General features: G+C 36.7%; 1 protein-coding gene and 1 long non-coding RNA gene across 3 annotated transcripts; both read left to right on the forward strand.

Moving 5' to 3' along the window:
- Positions 1-6,291: 6,291 nt before the first annotated feature.
- On the forward strand, positions 6,292-7,534 carry LOC126554580 (uncharacterized). The gene has a single exon (XM_050209639.1). The coding sequence runs from the start codon at positions 6,292-6,294 to the stop codon at positions 7,531-7,533; it is 1,242 nt and encodes a 413-aa protein (XP_050065596.1). The 3' UTR covers position 7,534.
- A 14,535-nt stretch (positions 7,535-22,069) lies between these two features.
- LOC126554581 (uncharacterized) lies at positions 22,070-24,667 on the forward strand. 2 transcript variants are annotated; one of them, XR_007606693.1, is made up of 4 exons: positions 22,070-22,368; positions 23,908-24,297; positions 24,394-24,501; positions 24,565-24,667. It is a non-coding gene; the product is annotated as an uncharacterized LOC126554581 (long non-coding RNA). The 2 variants fall into 2 exon arrangements; XR_007606694.1 differs by having other exon boundaries at positions 23,922-24,297.
- Positions 24,668-27,864: the final 3,197 nt, after the last annotated feature.

Genomic DNA, 27,864 nt, shown 5'->3' on the forward strand with positions numbered 1-27,864 from the left:
GGGATTTTTTACGCAAAACCAGTTTACATCAAAATCGAATTTTTTATTTTGCTATAACTCAAAAACTAATCGATGTAAATACTTGAAATTTTCACAAAATGTTTATATTAGCGCTCTCCGTACACAGTTTAATTTTTATAGAATTTTGAGTTTATTTTTGAACTATTTATAGACAATTGAAATTTTCAATTTTTTTAAGTATTTTTTTTTTTAAATAACGATAAAAATTTTTTGGCTGACCAAAAAATCTTGAAAATTTAATTCAAGGTTTTGTATAAGTTGTTCTTGAAGTGATAAAAAAAAATCCGAAATTGTTAGTCACAATTTTTTTTTTATAAGTGCTTAAAGTTCGAATTTATACGAAATATGTCAAAATTGCGAAAATTTGAAAGTAATTTTGTGGTTGGAAAATCGTAAAAATGTTTTCTTTTATAACTAAGTTTTGAAAATTTGGTACAAGGTTCTCCATAAATTTTTCTTCAAATATCTGTAAAAAAAAACTACCGGATTCAGACAAAAAAATTTTATGAGTGTTTGAAATTTAAATTTTTACAAAACCGTGTTAAATAACGGTTTAGCCTCAAACGATTTTTGATATTTGTTATTATTCAAAAAGTTTAAGTCGTAAATACTTAAAAATTTTACCAGTTATTTAGATTTTCATTTTCTTTACATGATTTGATTTTCAAAATATTTTGACTTTTTTTGAGATATTTATAGACAAATGAAATTTTTAATTTTCCTAAGAATTTTTTTTTGAAGTGTCGATAAAATTTTTTTGGCGGAGTCAAAATATTTGAAAAATTAATACAAAGTTCCTAATAAGTTGTTCTTATAGCGGTAAAAAAATTATAAGAATACATAGGTTCAATTTTTTTTTATTAGCATTTGAAGTTCAAATTTCGACAAAAACTCGTCAAAATCATGAATATTTGCAAATTATTTTGTAGTTCAAAATTCATAAAATTGTTTATATTTATATCTAACGTTAAATATTTAGACTGACAAATCATCTCTGTTCAGAATCGTTTTTCGTATACAATGATACCTATCATTGCATTCAAATTTAACCTACTCTAGTCCAAGGTCCTCCCCACCCCCTAATGTACAGCAGAGCGGTACCCACTTGCCGACTTTTTTTTTTTTATATGAGAATTTGGGGAAAATACATGTGGATAAAATAATATTTGGAAGTAGTATTAATACGGGCTACGGATCGGAGGGCGGTTACCGAGCTTATTATACTAATTATGAGGAAATAGAAATAATAATCTAGTATCAGTTATCTGTTCGTGTTCATTGCGGAAGGTCGTGTTTAATCGTGTGCCAGTCGCTTATCTATATACTAAAGGTCGTGTTTTATTGTGTACCATCCACATAGCTCTATTTGAAATTACCTAACAGTTTTTTTTTTTTTAATATGTTATTATGATCTACATGTAACGAGGAAATCTTCGACAAAGACGATATACAGTGCTCAAAGTGTGAGGTATTTATACATTTTTCCTTTGCGGGATTAAGGGAAACAAGCTTTAGAAGCTACACTGACAATAGGAAAAAATCATGGTGCTGTATTAAATGTAGAGAAGGCTCATCGAAAATAGTAGCTATTAATAAAAATATAGAGAGTATACCAGCAATGGAAGATTGTAATATTGTTTCTAAAGAGCAACTATTGGATCTCACAAATTCAATCAACTTTATGAGTGAACAGTTTGATGATTTTACAATTCAAATCCGGGATCTGGTGAACTCCGTAAAGGAAATTAAGGAGGAAAACAGACATCTAAAAGAACAAAATATAAAATTAAAAAGTGAAGTTTCGATAATAAATAAACGTATTAATGTAATTGAACAAGAACAATTCAGCAAACATATTGAGTTAATTGGTTTACCAGAACAAAATAATGAAAATTGTATCAAAACTGTTGAAAATATCTCGGTTGCCGTAGGCGGCAAGGTTAATGTGGAAAAGGCATATCGTGTACGCTCGAAAATGACAGGAAAACCAGGAAAAATTGTCGCAATTCTAAAATCAATAGAAGAAAAACTAAACTTTTTGCATTTAGTGAAAACTAAACGATTATTAACTACAGACATAAATGAAAATTGGAAGAAAGAGGGTATTTATATCAATAACTATTTAACTCAAACTTATAGAAATCTATTTTTTAAAACAAAATTACTTGCTAAAAAAAAAAATTACAAATTTGTGTGTTTTAAGAATAACAAACTTTTTGTTAGGAAAAATAATGACACTAATGTTATACCCATAGAAGACGAAAATAGTTTATCAAAGTTAGTTTAATTGTTAGACACTTTTTATCTATTACGTAATAATTATTAATTAGTAGGTATGCTTTATCATGGATATTTTTCAAACGTTGTCAACCTCAAATTTTTCTAATTATACAACCAATTATTTTTGTTCCTTCTCAGACTTTATACACAGCCATACAATTATTAATGGTTTCTTTCTAAATGTTCTGTATTGCAACATAAGAAGTGTAAATTCTAATTTAGATGAACTATTACTTTTCTTGGAAAATGATAAAAAAAATATGCTTTTAGATATAATAATTCTAACCGAAATTTGGCATGACGTTAACTGTTGTAATATATCTATCCGTGATTATAATACTTACTTTACTAAAATTAAGAGAAATCAAAATGACGGAATAATTGTTTTGTATAAAAAAAATTTATGTATACAATTTTTTGAATTTGATTGTAATGAAGCTAATATTGTTAAGTTAAAAATTAATATCTCTAATAATCCAATTACTTTATTTTGTATATATACATCACCATCGAATGATATCCAGGAATTTTTGACTATGTTAAATAATATCCTATCAAATGCAGTGGCGGTTTTGGCAATAATTTTCTGAGGAGGCGATAAATAATTTCACATAAGAGACCTGTGGGGGGCTTCGCACCCCACACCCCTGACCCTATTTAAAAAGAAATAAAATCAAAAATGAATAATCTGTGATCTGTATACTAAAAAAGTAAAAACTCAATAGTAATACATTTAATTGATAAAATTGTATAAGTACATAGTTTAATGTAAAAATAACTAGTACTTTCTAGTAGGTATAAAATATAAATAAAATATAAAATAACAATAAATAGGTAGGTATATCTAAATTTCAAAATTTGCACTTTTTTTTTAAAAACACTTTAAAAGTAAAAATGCATTAAACAAATAAAATAATAAGCTCATAATATTTAATTTAAAAAAAAAAAATGATTCAATAAATCTCAACATACAATAAAATATTTTTAGTTATTAAAAACCAATTGACAGCATTTAGTAAGTATAACAAATAAAACAAGTGACTTTCTTATATTATGTTATAAATTAAATCCTATATATAAAATATTTGATGATCAATTTCATTACTGACTAGATAAGTTTTTCTAATAAAAAAACAAAATTCTGTACACTTAGATGCTTAAAAATAAAAATATTAAGTTTTATATATAAGATCAATAACTTATTCTTTCTGACTAGCATACATATTTATGACATCATCAAAAAAAGGTTCAGTTTCTTTAAGTTGTTGTATTAATAATTTTTCAATTGATATTGTTGACAAAGAACTTAAACGTTGTTGACAAGTACTGTTTCTCAGATACTTTTTGATTCTTTTTAGGCAAGAAAAACTTCTTTCAACTGAAACGCTTGTTGAAGGAATAGTTAATATTAATGCAAATAATTTATAGACCTCTGGCATAACTTTTTTTAACGCATCACTCTCAAAGATTTTAATTAGGTCATAATCATGTTGAAGATTGTGATACTTAATATCACTGTATAAAACTTCTAATTCAGTTTTTAGTTTATTATTGTCTTGAAAGATATTAGTAAATGTATTTTTAATACAATTCAAGCCACTATCAGGAAATGTAGTAGAATATTCTTTAAACTTTGTAACATCACCTAACTGTAAAAAAATTTTAATTTATCAGTATCACTAAATCTTGTATTCAATTGCATTATAATATTATCTATTATTTCATTTATCATAGTTCCTTTTTTTTTCTATGAGATCACATGTTGTTTTTTTTTCTAAGACACAATATTCTATGTCAAAGGATTTAGTTTGTAAAGTATTGAATAAATGGTTAGTAATTAAAAAAATATCAATAAAAATGTGTGCTATAAAAGCAAACTCAAAAGACTTCAAATTTTTTGAATGTCCTATAGCACCACAAATTGATTCTGCAGATGATTTTAGATCAATGCTAATAGTGTCAAAAACAGTTATAAAGTTAGGCCACTCATTGACTAACAAATTCAAAATTTTTGAACGCGAAAACCATCTTGTTTGAACGAATTGTGGAATGCGTTTTCCTACTATAGAATCAACAAAGTTAGTGCGTGAGGTGGAATTATGGAAAAAAGCTGAGATTCCAGTTAGATTTGCAAAAAATATACGACATTTTGAACTCATATTACAGCCATTTTGCAGTACCTAGTTTAACCTATGCGCTAAACAGTGAGTAAATATTGCATTGGGTGCAACATCTTTTACTTTCGCTTGTAATCCTGTCAAATGTCCTGCCATTACACTTGCCCCATCGTAACATTGGCCAACTAACTTTTTCTCTATGTCAAACTCATTGAAAACAGAATTTATCAGGTTAAATAATCCTCCGGCTGTATGATCATCACTTACATTATGGAAACGTAGAAATCGCTCAACTAATTCTGAAATTTATTAACGAACCTTAATATGATAGAACATTGTGTTTTTTGAGTTATATCAGTGGTGTCATCTATTTGAACAGAATAAAACATGCATTGTTTGATTTCTTGTTTGATATGACTAAACAAGTATTCAGAAATACATGTAATTAAGTCATTTTGAATTGTTTTTGATAAACCAGAAAACTTATTTTGAATACTTTTATAGTGATTTTTTATTTCTAATGAACACTTACTAAAAAATATTTCAAAGAGCTCTTTATAATTTCCTTTATTTAAAGAATTGCTACTTTCGTCATGGCCACGGAATGCTAATTCTTGTTTAGCCAAAAGTATAACTATTTCAATAATGTGCTCCATAAATAATCTATTCAGTCTCACATTTTCGTTAAAATGATTTTTAAATAACTTCCCATGTTCACTGAGAGCATCAACAATAGTTACAGAATTTTTTTCTAAGTTTTTTAAGTTAAAATGATTTCGAATATGCTCCTTTGACAACTCATGTCTTTGTAAACTTCTAGGCAAATTTTTAAAATCACAATACCATTCAGTAGACCAAACAGACTTTGTATGCCCTAATACCAAGCAAGGCCAACAAAATAATTTTTCTAGGTAATAACTGCCACATAGCCAAGAGTGTTGTTTATACCAAGCTACACTAAATGATCTAGAAAACACTTTGCCACCTTTTTTGTCAGAAGTTAAACATGATAAAGATGGAGTTGGTTTACCTTGCTTAAGTATATCTGTTTTATCACGAGCATTACATTGACTGAATGGAGTTCCAAGTAAACATACAATTGGGTCATATATTGGATTCATATTTTTATAAAATAAGAACTAAAACCACGAATCAGAAAAAAACTAGAAACACTCAAAACACTAGAAACAATAGGAAGTAGGGACTAGAATTACTATACTTATACTTATAATTGATAACGTCTTATAAATAATTGCATAGGGACTAATCACTAATGATTAATACAACATACAATATTACAATTGTTATGGGCTACGAGATATCTATAAGATATATCTACGAGATTACAAGGCTAAGTTAGTATGACCATGCCTCGTGTCAAGGGTAATGCGGATGCTACTTTTTTTCTTCGGGATCGCCGACAGCCCACCTTGACGTGGTGATCCCGCCCGGCCGGCCCCTCGGGTCCGGTCGCTAAGAGGCTTGTCGCACTAACCATCGTCCGGGATAGGCCGATCCCGGACCGTACTAACACCTTGGCACGATAAGCAACCGACGAGCTAGCCCGACGTCGGCCAGAGGGTGAGGGCTACCTTGGGGCAGCCCCCTAACCTAAACTCTAACAATGAATACACCAGAAACAAATGAAAACCGTTTCGGAGCCTCCCTACCGGGGAGGTCGGACTCCGGAAAACAAAGATCCGGCTGCCAGGAGAGGTGCTCGTCCTGGGGGTCGTTATCAAACGAAGGCACCAAAAAAGCGTAACTGAAAACGGACCGGACTACAGAGATATTGGATACGGATGTACTAAGGCTACGTGGAGGTGGAAATCCCGTAGAACCGCCTATCACAGGTGACAATGAGAGTGGTGCAATGGATACTGACGAGCCAGTCTCAAACAAACGGGGTCCGTCAAGCCCAGGCGGCGACGATAATAAGCCAAAGAAAAAGCCAGTAGATAAAGCTGACAACGCGCTTATAAAAGCCATGAACCTACATCTAGGATTTATCGAGCAAACAATAGCTTTAGAACGTGCCAAGAAGCTTACAGTAGCCTCGGCGGAAAACATGTCTGAGCGAACGACAGCTATTAGGGCCCTTTTCACAGACGTATGCTTAGAAAACAGCCGGCTTAGGGGCATAACACAGGTCAGCACGACTGAACTTAACGGGATCTTGGCGAGTTTCACCAAGTCCCTCTCCGGGAAATGCGATGAGATCGGGGCTCTTAAAAACGAGAATGCTGAGCTAAAGGCCAAACTTGCAGGCAAAGAGTGCATGTCAAAAAGCGAGATTCCCGTAGTACGACCTGTCACGTACGCGGAGATTGCGGTTGGCAAGGGAGAGCCGAAACCAAAACCAAAGAATAAAAACACGCTTACAAAAAAGGCACTGGAGAACTGCCGAGAGACGAAGTCGGGAACAAAGTTTACGGTCGACATACCAGAAGGCGAGACACTCGCGAAGGTCAAATCCGACCTTTGGATCAAAGTTAAGGGTAAATTGAAAAACCCAAGAGCTAAGACCGTGGTAAGGGACAAGACCCTTATAATCATACCGGATGATGCCGTCACGTTGGAGGTGTTGAAGCAGGTTTCAAATCTGAAGGAGGTAGGGCCAAGACAGCCCAGAATTATAATTTACGACGTGGATAGTGATATCTCGGAAGCTGAGATGGCTGATGGTCTTTTAGTGCAGAACCCAGAACTCGGCTTAACACAGACCGACATAGATACCATGAGGGTCAAGCACAAGCTCGGACCAAGAAATGGTTACACCACGCACTGGGTAATCGAAACGCCAGCAAGCGTGCTACCCAAGCTCGAAAACAAGACGGTATTTTTGGGCATGACAAGGTGCAGAATCAAGCTACATAAGACCACCTCGCAGTGCTACCGCTGCCAGAAATATGGACACACGTCATTAAAGTGCAATCAGGCTCAGCCGACATGCAGACACTGCGCGGAGGCGCATGACAGTAGGGAATGCCCTAATAAACAGATGGCGGTCTGTGCTAACTGCCGGCTACCACATAAGGCTTCAAGCTCGACATGCAAAGCTAAGGTCACCGCGGTAAAAAGCCTGCTGCGGAGGACTGACTTTACTCCCAAATGACAGCCACACAACTTAAAATATGCCAGCTCAACGTTAACGGTCAAAAAATAGCCAGCCTCCAACTAAGGGAACACTGCATAAAAGCCAATGTGGACATAGTCCTCATGCAAGAACCTGTCATGGTAGCGGACAAAGTTTTAGCCTTCGAAGAGTGTCGGCAACACCACTATGGCAACCTCTCCGGCGCAGCAATCATAATACTGGCCGATAATGTACGAATTCTAGCCATAACACAAAATACAAGCCAATATGTAGCAACGGTAACACTCAGCAGAGGTGATGACAGAGATACGGTGACCGTGGTGTCTGCGTACTTCAAGTATAATATGCCAACATCTGGCTTCCTTGAAAAGCTGAGGAGCGTACTTGACAGCAGCCCAAACGTACTTATTGGAGCTGACGTAAACGGCCATTCTGAGCTCTGGCACTGCCCGACAAGCAACGACAGGGGCGTACTCACGGAAGAGTTGATTGCAGATTTCAACCTTTGCGTTGCTAATACACAAAGTGAATTAAATATCTACTGTAGGGAAGCCATGGGTTCATCCAACATTGATGTCACACTGACCACAGCACAACTAGCGGACCGAATACGTGACTGGACGGTTACAGACAGTACGGATAGCGACCACAATACCTTGACTTACCGCCTGATTATAAGTGCAAATAATATAAGAGACCATGCCCACAAAAGATTCAATGTCCGAAAGGCAGACTGGGACAAGTTCGTAGAATGTTTAAGACTAAACGAACAACTAATTAATAGTGAGACAATAGATGCCCATGCCAGATCACTGACAATATTAATCCAGAAGGCGGCACATGCCTCAATACCGGTATGTAAGTCGCGCTGGTCCTTAAAAAGCAGACAGCCATGGTGGAACCCAGAACTGGCGACTGCGAAGAGGCGACTTGACGCTGCAAGACGAAACGGTCAGAACCGAAGTGACAGGCAGGCATATAATACACTGAGAAACCAGTATACAAGCCAAATCAGGAGCGCAAAGATGGCGGAATGGCGCCTTTTCTCCGGAGATATTAACAAAAACATATGGGGAAAAGCCTTCAGATGGGCTAAGAACGGCAGTAGTGTCCGGAAAGTTCCGGCCACCATGAAACACTTGGATGGTAGTAATACAACAACCTTGGAGGAAACGGCACATCTGCTCCTCGACACTTTCTTCCCGAAAGAAAACGGACCGGCACACGCCACGCAGAATACACCGTTAAGACAGTACCTTAAAACAGTCGACCAACAGCGAGTCAAGGCAGCGGTACGGCGCATGAGGCCAGCCAAAGCCCCGGGACTAGACGGCATAACGGCAGGCATGCTCAGAAAGGCTTGGCCAGTCATAGGCCGGGAGTAACCAAATCTCTACGATAGATGCATAACACAAGCCACTTTCCCAGAGATATGGAAATGCGCAAATCTGGTCGTAATACCAAAGGCTGGTAAGACAGACTTGACCAATCCCAAAACCTACAGACCTATTAGCCTGCTACCAACCATGGGCAAAGCTCTTGAAACTCTAATAATACAAGACATGGAAGAGGAGACAGGCTTAAATTAACACAGACAGCAACACGGCTTCGTGCCGGGAAAGTCAACAATAACCGCGCTGACGGAGGTAAACGAGTGGGTAGATGCGTCCAAGTGCCGATACGTGTTCGGTGCGTTTTTAGACATCACCGGAGCTTTCGACAACGTCGGATGGCGGCCGGTGCTGTCAAGGCTCGAAGAGATGGGTGCCTCCAGCCGAACCTTAAACATTACTAACAGCTACCTAACAAACAGAACGGTAAGGCTTAGGCTCGAAAACCATGAGTACGAAAGACAACTCCAGCGCGGATGCCCGCAGGGGTCACAGTTAGGCCAAACACTGTGGAAGGTTGCTAGGACTGGCTTGAACGAACTTCGTCTGGACGACACGGCATCCATGACTCTATATGCGGACGACATTGCGCTCCTCGTCGGGGCTGCGAGACCACACACGGCCTTTGGGCGAATTGAGAAATACATGGATGCACTAAAGGCATGGGCGGAGAGGTTCAGCTTAACCTTCTCCCCCACGAAGAGCCAGCTACTATCACTAAAAGGCGGCTTAAAGCCTACGTACTCGGTGGGCTTCGGCTCCAATGCTGGCGACCCAAGAATTCATGCTAGCGACACGGTCAGGTACCTTGGGGTAATACTGGATCCTCGGCGGAGCTACTGGCACCACATACAATACTTAAAGGACAAATCAAAAAACTTATACACGAGGCTTAGGTGCATGACATCAGCCAATTGGGGCATGGGCCGTGATGTAGCCAAAATTATATACGAGGCTGTCTACCTGCCTAGGATCACTTACGCGGCTCAGATATGGATGCCCGGATGCTACCTACAGAAGGGAATTAAGCTACTTGGCAGTATACAAAGAGCACCGCTCCTAGCTATCACCAGCTGCTACAAGACAGCCTCGACTAACTGCCTCTCGGTGGTAGCGGGAGCACTCCCGCTGGACCTTGAGGTCAGAAGAGTCGTCCACAAGGACAAGCATAGGCAAGGAAAATGCACTTTGGCCGAATATGAGATGGCGGTGGAAAACCTCATGACCGAGTGGCAACTTAGATATGACGCAACTGACAAGGGCGAGTGGACGAAGAAAATGATACCGAATGTGGCTAGACGGTATATCCTCCCCCTGAAACTGGACCACTACACGTCGCAAATGCTGACTGGGCACGGTGACTTCCGTGCGCAACTACACAGATTCAGACTAGTCAAGAGTCCAAACTGCAGTTGCTCGATAGGAGGTGCGGAGACGGTGGCACACGTACTCCTAAAATGCAGAAGGACGCAAGCACATAGAGAAATATTAAAAGCTACTTTGCACGAAGAAGGTGTGGGATGGCCACCAGAAGACCAGGGCGTTCCTTAAGAGCCAGAGAACATACGAAGGATTAAGGACTTTTGCGCAAAACAGTTTAAGATACAGGGACGATAGATAGACCGTAAAACAAAGAAAACTTGAGAAGACCTTCTTAATAGGTCAGGACGCTGCCACACCGGCAAATGGTGTATGGCACAGACTCGGGGTGACCCGGGTGAGCACGCACGGCGCAAGAGGCACAAGCGGCGGGTCACGCTCGAGCGCGTCCTGACCGGGGCGTGCTCACGCGTCAAGGGACGACGAGGAGTTAGGGCCCTGGGGTCGGGGCCGAGGACAGAATACGACCTCAGTACTCCCTGCTTGTCGTAAAAGGCGACTAAAAGGGAATGGCCAGCCGGGGCCGGCGTCTGGGACGCGGACGCACCGAAACCTTCGGGGACTAGGGTGTCGTCGGGGTTCTGACCGCGACCCCATGAAGAGCGGGTCGATCACTTCGGTGATGCCTCTGGGAGGCGTGTAGCAGGCTACCGAGCCTCTAACTCGGCGAGCGCTGCCCGGTAAGGGTCCACCGTGAACCCGTGGTACACAGCCCAAATCTCGGTAGGATCACAGCTGAGGCTTAGTGCCGACGAAGCTCGGTCCGGGCATCCCACCACTGATGCGCTTTCCGAAAGGGAGCGAGAGTGGTACTTCGGGATGTGGGGGAGACCCGCGGCGCTGAGAAATTGGCGACGTGCCCCCACACGGCGGTCGCGCCCCGGTCTCGGCCGGGTCGCGGTCGTTGGCGGATTGGTTTCGGAGTGGCTGTAGCTGGAGCTACTGTGTGGTTAAAAGACCAACGCTGGGTCTAGGGGAAGGCTGCCGAGTGAGATTACTCCTTAGCGCTCACCCAGTCTACCGGTGGGACTATAAGCACTGGAGGTTGCCCGTAACCAAAAACGGGAAGCGATGAGGATAGCTCGCGGCCCGACCAGGGCGGTGAAAGGCACGTGAACGCCTCAACCAACGGTACGCACGGACGTTCTCCCGACTTCGGTGGGAACGGGCGTTCGTGCGGGGCTTGTGGTCCATCGACGACACGCGGCCGATCGCTCCCCGGGTAGCTCCGGGGGGCATCGACCGTGAACCTCCGCGGTTCTTGACTAGCGCACAGCGCTAACGGAAGGTCCGCGGTTGTAGCCGAAAGGCACCAAAACCCGGGAGTCCTCGTGTTTGATTTCTTGTTTGATATGACTAAACAAGTATTCAGAAATACATGTAATTAAGTCATTTTGAATTGTTTTTGATAAACCAGAAAACTTATTTTGAATACTTTTATAGTGATTTTTTATTTCTAATGAACACTTACTAAAATATTTCAAAGAGCTCTTTATAATTTCCTTTATTTAAAGATTGCTACTTTCGTCATGGCCACGGAATGCTAATTCTTGTTTAGCCAAAAGTATAACTATTTCAATAATGTGCTCCATAAATAATCTATTCAGTCTCACATTTTCGTTAAAATGCTTTTTAAATAACTTCCCATGTTCACTGAGAGCATCAACAATAGTACAGAATTTTTTCTAAGTTTTTTAAGTTAAAATGATTTCGAATATGCTCCTTTGACAACTCATGTCTTTGTAAACTTCTAGGCAAATTTTTAAAATCACAATACCATTCAGTAGACCAAACAGACTTTGTATGCCCTAACCAAGCAAGGCCAACAAAATAATTTTTCTAGGTAATAACTGCCACATAGCCAAGAGTGTTGTTTATACCAAGCTACACTAAATGATCTAGAAAACACTTTGCCACCTTTTTTGTCAGAAGTTAAACATGATAAAGATGGAGTTGGTTTACCTTGCTTAAGTATATCTGTTTTATCACGAGCATTACATTGACTGAATGGAGTTCCAAGTAAACATACAATTGGGTCATATATTGGATTCATATTTTTATAAAATAAGAACTAAAACCACGAATCAGAAAAAAACTAGAAACACTCAAAACACTAGAAACAATAGGAAGTAGGGACTAGAATTACTATACTTATACTTATAATTGATAACGTCTTATAAATAATTGCATAGGGACTAATCACTAATGATTAATACAACATACAATATTACAATTGTTATGGGCTACGAGATATCTATAAGATATATCTACGAGATTACAAGGCTAAGTTAGTATGACCATGCCTCGTGTCAAGGGTAATGCGGATGCTACTATGACCATGACACGTGTCGGGATAGTAAGCGCACCAATAATTACAGTGCACTAATGATGCATTTGAGATGTTATTGCACATTCTCAAATTGCAACAACAACAACAAGGACACCTGGTTTCGCCCAGAAGGCGACCATACGACGTAAACAAGAGACGCACCACAATATATAAGGGAGCCCGAAGACCAGCAACGGCAGATGTACCAAAGCTATCAACAACTGAGCACTTTTGCGTCACTCAGCCACTTATTTATTTGTTACATGTATTTTGTTTATATGCAATAAAAACATATTACATTATTAAGTTTAACTTTCATTCAAATTAACCATTTGGATTCAAATCTGATACTGGCACGCAACACAATATTAATTATTATAGTAACCAATAACTATACATTTTCAATTTTCATAATTATTTACTTTTATGCATAGAGATATACGATTTATTTTGATAATTGAAAATGAGCAGTTTTGTGATTGTGTCACTGTGATAAGCCGCGAGGTTGATCCTTATCACTGAAGGAGGCGAAAATGTTTATTGCCGCCCAACTAGCAAAGCGCATGCGCAGTTCAAACGATTGCTTATGTGTGTGAGTGTGTAATTTCGTGTACACTTTGATAACAAGGTAGGCAACAGAATCGGTTGCCGCCTCAAGCCTCTACAGCGGACAGCTGTTGTAGTACAGTACGAAAATAACGTAATATTTTTAATATTTTTAATGCTTTTCCTATCATTGGAAATATTATACATTATTGGCCATTATAGGGGCTGCATGGCATCCGTTTTAAAATTATTTTTTACAACAATACAATAATATTTGTACATTGAATAAAAAAAGTAAATAATATAAAATAAAAAAAAAAAATTATAAAATAAATATTTTTAATCGAATATAAAAATTCTTTTTCTTTTTTCTTTTTAACTTTTCAAGGGAGGCGGTGCCTCCCTTGCCTCCCCGGGAAAACCGCCACTGAATTCAAATGAATATACATTCAATGATATAATGGCATTATTAGGGGATATAAATATTAATATAGTTGGCATAAACTCGATTGATAATGACTATTTAAATATGTTGTCTTTATATGATTTTAAATCTTTTATCTATGTGTATACTAGAACTCCAAATCATTTCAGACATTCTTGTATAGATCATATTTTTGTTAAATTTAATAGTATGATAAAAAATTTTGAAGCTGGGGTAATACAGAGTAATATAACTGATAATTTCTTTACAGTATTAGCCATACCAATAAATGTAAATTCAAAATCTAAACACAATAATAATAATAATAAAAAAATTGAAATTATTAATCACGAAAAGGTGAATATTATATTGAAATCTGAACAATGGGAAGATGTGTATAGTTATAATGACATTAATAGAAGCTGTGATATATTTATGATAAAATTAACAATGCTATCAGCTTGGCAACCACAATCAAAAATATAGGCTCCAGATATAAACGTGTTAAAGAATGGATGACAGCCGGTTTATTATGCTCAGCACGTAAAAAACAATATCTCTCTATGAAAATTAAAAAACACCCTAACAACACATCTTTAATGTCATATTATACTAAGTATAAAAATACGTTTACTAAAATATTGAGACTCACAAAATTAAATTTTTATCAAAATAAAATTAACAGTGTTTCATCCAACCCAAAATTAACTTGGAAATTAATAAATGAAATAACAAATAAAAATGTCGATAAGGCTAAAGAAATTAATTTAATTCAAATAAATAAACAAATGTTATATGCCACAGACGAACCGCAAAAGATCGCAAATATTTTCAACACTTTTTTCATCGATATAGGCAGTAAACTAGCTGAAAATAATATAGTAGAAGTTAACCCTATAGAGGAAGTTATTCAACTCAATGGAAACTCGTATGATAACATTTTTAATGAAAAAATAACAGAAACAGAAATCTTGCTAACTTTAAAAACTCTGAAAGATGATACAGCTGCCGGAGTTGATAAAATAACTGTAAAATTATTAAAAACCATAATAAATTCTATACTAGGCCCACTTCTATATATATATAATCTAAGTATTAAATACTGTTTATTTCCTGAAAAATTTAAGATAGCTGTAGTAGCTCCACTATTCAAAGGAGGAAATCGAGCCGAAATAAATAACTATAGACCAATATCGATGATTGTTAATTTTGCCAAACTGTTAGAAAAAATCATTAAAAACAAATTAATTAAATACCTTGAATCTAATAATTTACTCTCGAAAAATCAATTTGGTTTTAGACCAGGTCTAAGTACAGAGGATGCATTATATAGTGTAACTAAGTTTATAAGTAACTCTCTAGACAATGGTGAAAAAACATTAGCAATCTTTCTAGATTTAAAAAAAGCTTTTGACACAGTTAATCATATTGAATTAATAAAAATTCTTCCAACTTTTGGAATAATAAACAAAAGTTTACTTTGGTTTACTAGTTACCTAGAAAATAGATTACAATTAGTTAACGTAAATGGTTTTCTAAATGAAAAAAAAAGTGTTATCTGCGGAGTACCACAGGGAAGTGTGCTTGGTCCAATCCTCTTTATATTATATATTAATAATGTTTGCAATACTAAGTTAGATGGTCAAGTGATCACATATGCCGACCATACATGTTTGCTTTTTTCAGGCGCGACATGGAAATCTGTTCACGACAAAGCAACAAATGGGCTAAATAAAGTTGTGCGTAGTCTAACAAATAGGAAATTGTCATTGAACACTAGTAAGACCTTTTACATGACGTTCACTATAAATAGTACTCAAATCCCTATAAGTTATTTAAAAATTCATTTTTGTGAAAACACTGAAAAGTGTGCTAACACAAATACGTGTAGAAAAATTCAAAGAGTTCAAAGTATCAGATATTTAGGTATAACTATTGATAAACACCTGAGATGGGATCTGCACATTAATTATTTAATTAAACGCCTAGGTATATCATTAAATCATTTTTATAAACTCCAGTCAGTTTTACCTAAGCACCTCATCAGAATAGTATATATATCCTTTTATCAAGCTGTTCTCCAATATGGTGTGAGGATTTGGGGTGGTGCAACTGCGAATGTAATAAAACCACTAAAACTACAGCAAAATAAAATAATAAGAGTATGTCTGGGTAAAAAAGATTTAGTAGGGTCAACTGTACATAACTATAAAGAGCTAAACGTTTTACTTTTTAAATTAATTTACCAGAAATTAGCAATATTATGGGTAATTAAAAATATAAACACTTGGTTTAATTTAAAAAGAGTAGAAGATAAAAGAATAAACAGAGCATATAATACTCCTGTAGCATATACAAATACCTCATATGGTCAAAGATTTCTGGACTATCAAGGTCCTACTATCTTCAACTCCATGAATAACGAATTAAAAAATACAATTTGTGTAACACCTTTGTAAGTATGCAAAAAAATTGGTTTCTGATTGGTTATTTACTAACATGGAAAAACTTTAATACCTACTTGTAGTAGGGTTTCTAATTATTATGCTATATAAAAAATAATATGATAAGTGTAAGTGTTTAATGTCTTCTTATGATTATTTTTACCTAGTTGTAATATTATACCTTTATGTGTACTTGTTTCTGATAATTATTTCTTATATTTTTAATGTTAAATTTATTTTTATATGATATTATGTAATTAAGTCTACCACTTTATAACTCTCTTTCTCCAACACAAGCGTAAGCTTACAGGAGAAAGATAAATCAATTTAATGTTTTATTTATTTTTATTTAAAGTGTATTGATTTTTTCTATGAATAAAAGCATAAATAATGATTTAAAAAAAAGAAAAAAAAAAGTATAAATATATAAGTACATGTACTAATATGGACCCACGGCTCCGTAGAACGGTTTCCGGGGTATAAATATTTAAAGGGAGAATTTGAAGAAAGAAAAAATATATAAAGAAAACGGTGCGATAAAATGCATATGCATTATGGGGGGGAATCATTTATACGTTACGACGATTGGAGGCTTGAGGTGCAGAGATGTCGGTGGATGTAGATAGCTTCGCCCACCACGAGCCCGTTATGTGTTTAGCTTATCATGGTCAGAATGTACGGCGTGGCAAAACAAAAAATAATAACAAGGCCACGTGTATGGAGGTGGATGTTGGTAGCTTCAGTAGGTACTCATTAGTGTCACGTCAGACGGTGTATAACCAAAATGCCCAGAGACGAAGATCGTCATGAACGTAGTCGGTGGATATCGGTGGCTTGCAGTGTCGTATTGCGGGGGGAATAATATACAATAACTAGCTGACCCGGCAAACGTTGTTTTGCCATATAAATAATTTCCTAGTAATTTCTAGTGTAGACAAAAAATAGCTTACTTATTGGAAGTATGTATGTATGTATGTTAGACTGTGTATATTGTATGTACTATGTATGTAAGAATGTGGTATATGCGTGAAATAAGCATGGAGCGCTGTGAACGATGAGGGAATATAAAAATAACAAAAGGCAAACATTATTTTTAAGTTATTATAATTTATTCCGTAAAATTATATATCATTAATTAAACAATTACGACAGTAACACTATTAAACAATATCAATCTCTTAATGCTATAGCGTGAACAATATTTTTTGTTAGTCCATCATTAGCTAACACAAACAAACTGGATGGTTTACCTACTCGAGAGCATGCCACGTATAATTTTCCGTGTGAAAAACATGGTGTTCTCAAATCTAATCCACAAACAGACATCATTTGACCTTGGGATTTGTTGATAGTCCAATCTAATCGGAAACTGAATACGTTTGAATTGAATTGACACATCAGTAGGTATAATAGGAATCCGTGGTATGAGTATATTTTCACCTCTGAACTTGCCATTTAAAATCCTGCCTTCGATCACGTTTTTCATTAATTTTTGAATGACTAATCGCGTACCGTTGCACAACCGAGGCGGGTTCAAATTACGAAGCATGATAATTGGAGATCCAACCTTTAATTGTAAATTATGCGGTGGCATGCCTGGCAAATCCAGTGAGTTCAAAAACTCTGTGGGAAAGTTTACTGCTTCGCTGTCGTCGCAAACCGTATCAATAGATTTATATGATACCAAGTTCTCTCGCAACAACATCTGTATCTTCAGATTTATATTGTCAACATCTACAATCGCTCTTTCTGCAAGCCACTCATGATTTATGTACTGTGTACATCGGGAAATATTTGTTCAATGAGAGTATCTTGCGAATCAGCGATGGTGCAGAAATCGGTCGGTAATTTTACGTTTCCAGTTTCATCTATAGCAACTTTTCCATCACCGATATCTAAGAGTTGTTATGAAAATGTTTCAGCGGATGGATCTTGAAGCATTTGAACGCGCATATTTATTTTTAGCTGTAATTTTTGAACATTACTCCACAATGGAGATGATTTTAAGCAAGCGTTGATCTCATCAGCGTATGTCGAACGTGGAATGACTGGAAGTGTTTGTCTGAAATCACCTGAAAGGACCAACAGAGTTCCGCCAAATAGTTTGTCACTGTTTTTAATATGTTTCAATGTCCTGTTCAACGCCTCAAGTGAATGTTTGTATACCATAGTACATTCATCCCAAATAATAATTTTACACCGTTTCAGCACAGTGGTCATGGACGATTGTTTCTTAATGTTGCATACTGCATCAGGGTTATTCTGAATATTTAGTGGCAGCTTAAATACTGAATGAGCTGTTCTACCTCCATCCAATAAAGTTGCTGCAATGCCCGATGATGCAACGGCCAATGCGATCCCATTATTTGATCGTATTTCAGCAAGAATTAGCGAAATAACGAATGTTTTGCCAGTTCCACCCGGTGCATTCAAAAAGAAGAACCCACCTTGTTCAGCTGAAACTGCGAGCATAATGCGATCATAAATGGTTCTTTGTTCCTCATTCATTAGTGGGACATTGAGGGCAACAATCGCTGACATTTCTACAGTACTGTACTGTAGTTCACGATTCATTTCAGTATTCATTAAATCAGATGCAGTTCGATTTGGCGAATTCATACCGAAATTACTAAGTGGTAAGTTGGCAATGACAATGCAAAGATCCTCAATAGCAATCAATGCTTCATTGTACATTTCGTCGCTGAATGTTATGGTTAAATCGTGGCACCGTATACAATGTTGATGCAATATATCATCAGTCATTAAATCTTTGTGATTTTCCCATAATATCTGTGCTCGGGCCGGGAAACATGTAGTCAACACTAGCGAATAGTAGACGAATTTGTATTGCTGTACAGTTCAATGCAGCTTCAGCAAGCATGCATTCCCACTGGTTGTCGTCTTCAAGCAAGCCGAGTGCAAGGCATGCATCTTTGTACGTTGGATATTGTTGCCCATTCACTTTAGGTATATCTTGAAATGATAATGGGCCAGTAACATTAACCAACAACAGTCGAATAAAAAAGCACTCCGTGTGTCTTGGATTGACTGTAAATAATCGCCTCAAGGCGTTTGATTTAAATAAATTGAGACATGCAGCAACTGGTGAGCCTTGCTTGCGGGGAATCCATGTTTTTGTTTGAGTACATGTGAAATAGCGTGGTACTTGTGAATAGAGTAATGTTCGTGCAAAGGCACCAAAATCATCCGCACGATTACACAATTCAAAAAATGCAGTGAGTGTAGTTTTAGGTGGATTTATTGTACGATCAATCGCTGTCTCGTTCGTGAAAAAATACACGCTGACCGGTTTCAAGATGGATGGCTAACTTAACAACTGCTGGATCCCGTTCATGAATTGGAAAACCAAAGATACGCCAAGCAGCTTCATTGGAGCTGATGTACCGACCAATTTGGTAGAGCGTTATTTCATCGTTTTTATTCACTGGAGGAGCATTCACATTAATATTTTCCACTCTAAACACCGCCATATCACTGCCTTTATGGACATACTTGCAAATGTATTTGATGCTCTTCACAGAACTGCAGAACTCAACATTAATATGAGCATTATATGTCTTGCTCAGCAGAGGCGAATATGGTACCACCCAACGATTGTCAATATCAATGTCTGTGTTGATGATATTTTTAATAAATGACTGTCCGCCATTTTCAGGATTTCTTCGACGATATATTGGGTATCCGTCGACATTTGTGACCGTATCATTGGTAAAATCTTTAGGGAAATTTTTAGTACATTTTCCATTAGCCATGCAAGGTGATGAACTATTAAGAGTACCACATGGACCATGAATCATGTTTGTTGTAACAATATCAAACAGCAGTTGGTTGGTGGATGGATCTGGAATTTCCGCAGAAATGATACTATCGATTTCTTCAGGACAGATTTTGTCGATGAACCAAACCAAAATGTGTGCATGAGGTAATCCTCGCTTTTGCCACTCAACCGAATACATCCAGCAACGTGTGAGACCAAATACATGAGATTTAGTAATGCAACTTATTAAAGACTTCAAATTTTGTCTGAACACACGTGCTGTAATGTCATGGCAATGTATTGCATTTTGGCCAGGCAGTAGCAAAGATGAAATCTCTGGCCATTTTGGATTACATGTGAACGTGAAAAATAAACATGATTGTCCATATTCGCGCACGTAAGTCAGAGCATCCTGTATATATTCTTGCAAATGACGTGGACTGCCTACGTACGATGATGGTAAAATGACATGGTTACCAATTTCGGCGACGTCGGAGTTGTTAATGATAGCGTCTCGCAAATGAATGTACTCTTCCGCGCGCAGCTTTTGTTGATTATATCGTAAGTATCGTAGTCGTTCGCTCTCAATCTTCGCGTACATGTCGACCATGAATTGTTGACAAAGCTCACGACATTGTAAAATGACGTTGTCCAGGCCACGTCTAATCATTAATCGGTACGCATAATAATTCTTTCAGCTAACGTTCTTGTTTGTTTCAACTCCTGTAATATTTGTTCATAAAAATTAATTTAAATTTATTACGTTCAATAATTTAATTGTTTTGTTAAATGATTAATGATCAAATTAATAATCAATGAAGTACCTGATACGGGATCTCGTTGTTTTATGTTTATGCAATATCCGTCTTGTCCCTTCCAGAATATTAGCGGATATTGGAGAGCGTCATATGAACGATATGTGTCAGCAATGAACTGAAAGTTATTATTTCTTCTACGAATCACAATTTCTCGTGCAGCTGTACGATCGCCAACCATGATTCCAGCAACATCATCAACAACGGGTGCATTGAATCTACGAAAATGCTCTCCAGCTGGTGTTTTATCAGGATTAATGACGATAGCGTGATTATCGCTTTGTAATTGGTGTATTTGTGATTTGAATATTTTCAATAACTCGTTGTGCTCGTTCAAAAGAGCATCTAACTCGCCGACGATGCCCCTGGCATAAAGTGAATCAAGGTTATTATAATAACAACGTGCATTCACGCGATTGGCAAGTGCGCTTCCGGAATCATCGCCGCCCATAAAGTATATTTGTAAGAATTTATGTGGTTCGTTTGGCATTGGAAGTATGTTAGTGCAGTATGTAGTTTTTTATGATAAACTTGGCCTCTGATTTTGAATGTAGAATTGAATTGTTGACCATTTGCATTAGTATTTCGAACTATTTCTGTTGCACCGAACGATGTCATTTGAAAGCATGAATTGAATCTTCGAATTGACTTCAGGAACTCGTTAGAATCTGGATCCGTGCCGATGAGTAAGCCGATCAATGGTTCAGGTGGTGTTTCAATTTCAGGTAGTTGCACTTTTCCTGACGCGCAACACATCCCAGCTGGCTCATTTTTGAATTTCAGAGCATGACAATGCGGACATTCCTTGTCCATAGCACCAATTACCACTTTTGAATGAGCATAATATTCAATATCGGGCTCATACTGGAATGCTAGACGCGGGAATGAATCAGATATAAATGCTTGATGTACCTGTTGTCGCTGTTGGTCATTTGTTCTTCGTCTTTTGACTGTGAAGCGGCGTGATTGTCGTTGTTCTAATCTTCTGACTTCATTGCGTTCAGCTCGTGTATCTTCTGGCTCTTCTTGATGCAATTGCGCCATTCTGACACGTGCATCAGTATTTTGTTGCTGGATTTGTTCTTCTGTTCTTTCGGATCTGTTATTTCGCAAGTTTCGAGCTTTACTTGTACTGCGGCTCAAATCAGCCCCTTTGCGTTTTTTTGGCGTTGCTCACTGTACAAAACATCTAATATATAAAATTCTCGTGTCACAGTTTTCGTTGCCATACATATTGTTTATGCATCAAGTGTAGTAACGTTGACAATTGTACATAATGTATGTTTTGTACGGTGAGCAATGCCAATAAAACGCAAAGGGGGCTGATTAAAAGGAACAATTGAGGATTATTTTTAGAGTATTTTTGTATGTTGTATCTATTATTTTTTTTTTATATATATAACCAATACCTTAGCAACCATTTATAAACAATTATTTCTACCGTAAATTATCAAAATCATTGTTTGAGCACTTCTATTATTTTTTTCTGGACAACCCTTATCACTTAGGGGTATGAAAAATAGATGTTAGCCGATTCTCATACCTACTGAATATGCACAAAAAATTTCATCAAAATCGGTCAAGCCATTTAGGAGGAGTATGGCAACGAAAACTGTGACACGAGAATTTTATATATTAGATTTGGTGTATAGGTATGCCCTGCTGACGCATACCGGTGGCGCGGCGCGGCAAAGACGACGACGGCAGCGGAGTCCAACCGACGGCGATAAGGCTCTATATATACGGGTATGTTCATCCGCAATTTTCTATCCAATCCTATGTTATCATAATAATCATAATCATGATATTGTATTGTTTATATTTTCTTTAAAACGGTTCTTTATTTAACGGTGTTAAATAAAAAATTACGAGTTTAAGCATCAGTTAAATTAATCGGAGCTTTCATTTACGTATTTTAATGATACAGGAATGTTGATTTAACAGTGATTAATAAGTTTATTTCAGGCTAATAACCTTCGCTGTTAAAAATGTTCTTATTTATTAATTGTTGCTTTACAATTTAGACTGATAATCAAAACACATTTTTTATAGCACTCACAAACATAAAATAAGAAATATGTCCTTCACACTGTCCAAAGAACTAGAAAAACTGCAGAAGGTACTCCAAGATAACATTGATTTAAAAATGCGCCTTGCACAAGTAGATGCCTTATTAAACTGTTTTCACAGTGAAAAAAACCCTAAAACTTCTACCAAAAAGAAATTAAAAAGCCAGATAAACATCATACCATGGTGTGTAGAAATGATTCTGAACAGTATTGAATCCAGGTATACTTCACGGGGGGAATGCCCCTTCTGAAATTTTTTTTTTTGCTACTTGACAAATACAACTTTCAACAAAATGTACCTATTTATTAAACGCACAATACTTGTTACAAATACCTCACATGTTCAATAAAATATAATTTATTTATATCAATGTTTTTATAACCTAACCATTCATCAATGGAAAAAAAGTGAGTTCCCCAGAGAAATCTTTTGGACTCAACACTGATATGAATGAAGCTCTCTTCGTTATACTCTGAATCTAAAATAATACAAAACGTTTGTATTACATCCTATAATCAGGGTTTGACATACCATTGCTGTATGATGATCTTGGACATTGACTGATAATTTTTATTTTATTTTATGAAAAGGTTCAACTTTTAAATTTTAATTATACATTAATAGGTACACTTAAAACTACTTTTTTTTTAGCTTCTTTGAGAACTTTTTTTGTATTTTACCATATTATTGTGAACAGTTTCTTTAATGTTAAGCAGCTGTCGATAAAGCATTTTCTGGTAATATTTGTAATTTGACAGCTACTTGAATTGCTGCGACTGTTTGCATACTAAAAAAACGAAGAGCAGTAGTAACTGGGTCCCTGGGGGGCCGCCACCGCCACCGCCACCCCCGCGACCTACCACTCACCCAAGATACCGCCACCCGTACCATCACTCGCTACCCAGCCATGGTTAGCGCCGCCGTCACACCACCTCGCGCCCTGTCATAGATGCTGCAACCGGTACACTGCTCAGCCGTTATCTCGTAGTACACATTATCTTTATACCTATATTATATACTTAAACATATATCTATATACCTATATCTATACATCTATATACGTACAAAATATATGCCCCACCACTAATCCCCACTACCAGTTCACACCTAACTTCCAGAACTCGATCATCCCCCACCATTCATAATAATAATAATAATAATAATATTAATAATACTAATGACGATTAATAATTAAGCACTAATATTCAGTCATAGTTTTGTTTTAACAGTGTCAAGTTGCAAATCTCGGTTTAACTTTATCAGTATTAATATGGCAGGGCCAATAAGTGAAATGAACCATTTGTATTAATATGTTGCACCTTCATCGCCGTCCGAACTCATCGATTGTAGTAATTTCACAATTGACTTTGAAAACCGCAAGTTTTTAAACATCGGATTCGATCCAAAAGATAAATTTAATATTGTGCTGAGAATAATTACACCGGCACGGTATGTAAATATTTCTCCAGACTTCTTGAAGCGTATTTATTCATTCATGATGGGTAATATTTTATCCCACATTCTCGATCCTGCTGTGAAATATAAAAAATTCACTTTTTTGGAATGTGAATCATTTTTGAAACCGTATCAAGAAAAATCAATATCGTAAGACCTAATATTTTAAATCAACTCGAACAAATATCCGAATACTTTAAAACAGATTTTAATATTGATAAATACTAAATTTTATTTTATTCTTAGGGTGCTGACGAGGAAAGGGGATTCAGAGAATATTTAGTAACAAATTCGATGAATCCATTAGAGGCAGCATGGGCTCCGATTCGGAAAACTATACCAAGGACGAAACACGTATGTCGTATATATATATAATTTGTATGAGAAAAAAAAAAAAAATAATTATTAATTTTATAGGCTGTCGATGAAAATGATGGTCCTACGTATTTTAACAGACCATAATCTACCACCATCTCTTTCCGACTTCATAGATGGCAAGTCAGCAGAACAATCTACTCACTCCAATACAAAAGTCTTTTTATAATTATTAATAAAATCTTGTTAATGATAATAATAATAATAAATATTTCTTATATTATAATATTTGTTATTCAATACGTTATCAATACCCAGACTATGTTTCCTTCCATAACCCTGTTTTATATCATATGAGTTTTTACTCCCTTCCTGGCTTAAGAGTAGGGATTCGTCCCCGCTCTAAACAAGCGCTCGATAGCACTGCATAAAAAGGATGACACGACCCTATGACAAGTCAGTCGTAACCCGCTCTTCAAGTTAACAAGTAACATTAAGTAACAATTTCTGCGTTTAACCTTCAGTGTTACATAATGGCTAATAATCTGATCGATTGTAACACATTCTTTATTGACAGCAATGTTTATTACGTATTGGCTTAGATCCGGAACTTTTGTTTAATTGTGTTGTTTGTATTACAAGTAACTCTCAGTGCGTGAAAATGAGTGTTGAATTGTTTCAAATCCATAAATACACTTCTTAACAACGTAAACTTTAGACTTCCATCGCACTTACAGTTAAAGGAGTTTAAATCGATGTCAATAGAGGAATTCAACAGTGTCAACATTCTGTCAATCAAATGCTTGCAGCAAGACCAGAATGTGCAGTTGACTAAGGAGAATGTTTAAAAGATTTTACAATTGAGCGATGCCATGGAAGAAGTTATTCAGATGAAAAATATATATGTTCCGTAAGCTTCATTGCTTCAGGCCTGTAAGATTTCAATGTTTCTGGGGAAGGAAATGTCGTTACCCAAAGATACAAAAATAAGCGATGTTGAGGATTATCTGGAGCACATTGAGGTCAAGAAATAGAAAAAGCTCACGCAAGTTTTCGATCGGTTACGCACTCATAAATTAAAATTACAACCTAATAAATGTTCTTTCTTACGGAAAGAAGTATTATACTTAGGCCACGTAATAAATGAAAATGGTGTAGCACCCGATCCAAACAAATTACAATGTATTCGGGACTATCCACAACCCAAAAACGCAAAAGACATTAAATCCTTTATAGGACTACTTAATTATTATAGACGTTTTGTAGACAATTTCGCAAAAATAGCTAAACCACTAACTTACTTACTAAAAAAAGACACGCCATTTAAAGGGACTGATAATTGCGATCGTAGTTTTGAGGAATTAAAAAAAGCCAACCTAACCCACCATTACTAGTGTATCCAGACTGGGAAAAAGGAAAATTCAACTTAATGACCGACGTAAGTCAATATGCAATAGGAGCTGTTCTATCGCAAGGCGAAGTACCAAGGGATCAACCTATAGCTTACGCCAGTCGTACACTTAATCAGGCCGAGACAAATTATAACGTGATCCAAAAAGAATTATTGGCAATCGTGTGGGCTGTAAAATATTTCCTTCCATATTTATAAGGGCGACATTTCAATATTATCACAGACCATCGACCACTTACATATTTATTCGGAATCAAGGACGCATCGTCACAATTAATGCGATGGCGTTTACAACTAGCCGATTACGATTACGAAATAACATATCGGGTCGGACCGGAACACTAACGCGGACTGCTTATCGCGGATCCGTATGATTCAACCCGACGGGGAAAACATCACGAACGACTATAACGACTTTCTAACCGCCGAAACCAAACCGATTTTTAATTCACGAATTTTAGAACTAGAAGGCAGCATTCGTTCTGTGGATCAAAGGGAAAACTTGTTTTTCTTCGTATCCAAAAATAGAATAGTCACGCACCCAGCCGTCAGGGAAGTAATACAAACAATTGATTTAGGCAAAATAGAATTCGACAATAATAACCGGTTTTGCCAAATTAACAACGGAACAAACATAATCGTATTTTATAACATTAAAGAAACACACGGAACACCGCTTGAGGCAGAACAAGTTTTATTATTTATCATTAAATCATACTGTCTACGTAATAAAATCGAAGCATTTTCGACCATGAATGTAGAAGGACCTACCTCACTAACTACGTAAGAATACGAACGATGTTTCGATATATTTTCAAACATAGTGATATTACAATTAAAATGTATAAAAAGCAAAACTTTACGACAGAGGAGCGTCAACAAATAATTTACGAGCACCATAACTCACCTGTGGGGGGACATTCAGGCGTATGGCATACAGTAAAACGAATCAAACTTAACTATCATTGGCGTATTTTAAAACGCGATGTTAAACAATATATTAAAAAATGCGAAACATGCCAGAAGAATAAATCACATAAAAAAACTAAACAACCTATGATAATAACAACCACAGTAACAAAACCTTTCGAACGTATCTGTCTAGATATAGTAGGGCCACTACCTAAAACTTCAATGGGGAACATGTTCATATTAACAATACAAGACGAGCTATCGCGTTTCGCATCCACAATCGCGCTGGTATCCACCGATGCACCCACCGTTGCGCAGGCATTCGTAGAATGTTATGTGTGCTTACACGGAATACCAGAATCTATCTTAACGGATTGTGGAACTAATTTTCTGTCGGACGTCTTTAGTAACATGTGTAAACTGTTAGATATAAAAAAATCTAAAACCACCCCGTGGCATCCGCAAACAAATGGGTATTTAGAAAGATCACATAAAACATTAAAATCCTATTTGAGGAGCTTCGTAGATGAAGATAGCAATTGGGATAAACTTTTGTGTTACGCAATGTTTTGTTATAATACAACGATTCACACGTCCACTAACTTTACACCATATGAACTAATATTCGGAATCAAACCGAATATAGGTACCCTCTACATTTCATAGAGAACCAGGGCCTCAGTATAACTATGACGACTATGATTTCGATCTAAAACGAGTAGATGTAAAATGGGGCTTTTGGAACCTGAGCTTCTGAGCCGCTGAGCCGCCGCCGTCCCCACCACCACACCCGTCCCCGCCACCGACGGATACGTATCCGTGTAACCCCCCCGCCCCCACATCTATCGCCAGCCGCCGTGGTTATCATATTATTGTACATAGGTACACTGTACTAAATTACCGTACACGTACTATTTTACCGTACACACATATTCAATAGATAACGCTATCTATCCCTGTTGTTATCACATATTACCGGCATATTACCATTTGAAAAATTATAGTATAACAAGCATGTAGAGTCTTGTTTGCATTACAAACAATAGTATTATTCAATAATCTAACATGTTCTGACATGC

The sequence above is a fragment of the Aphis gossypii genome, unplaced genomic scaffold, assembly GCF_020184175.1.
Source record: "Aphis gossypii isolate Hap1 unplaced genomic scaffold, ASM2018417v2 Contig00548, whole genome shotgun sequence".
Classification (NCBI taxonomy): domain Eukaryota; kingdom Metazoa; phylum Arthropoda; class Insecta; order Hemiptera; family Aphididae; genus Aphis; species Aphis gossypii.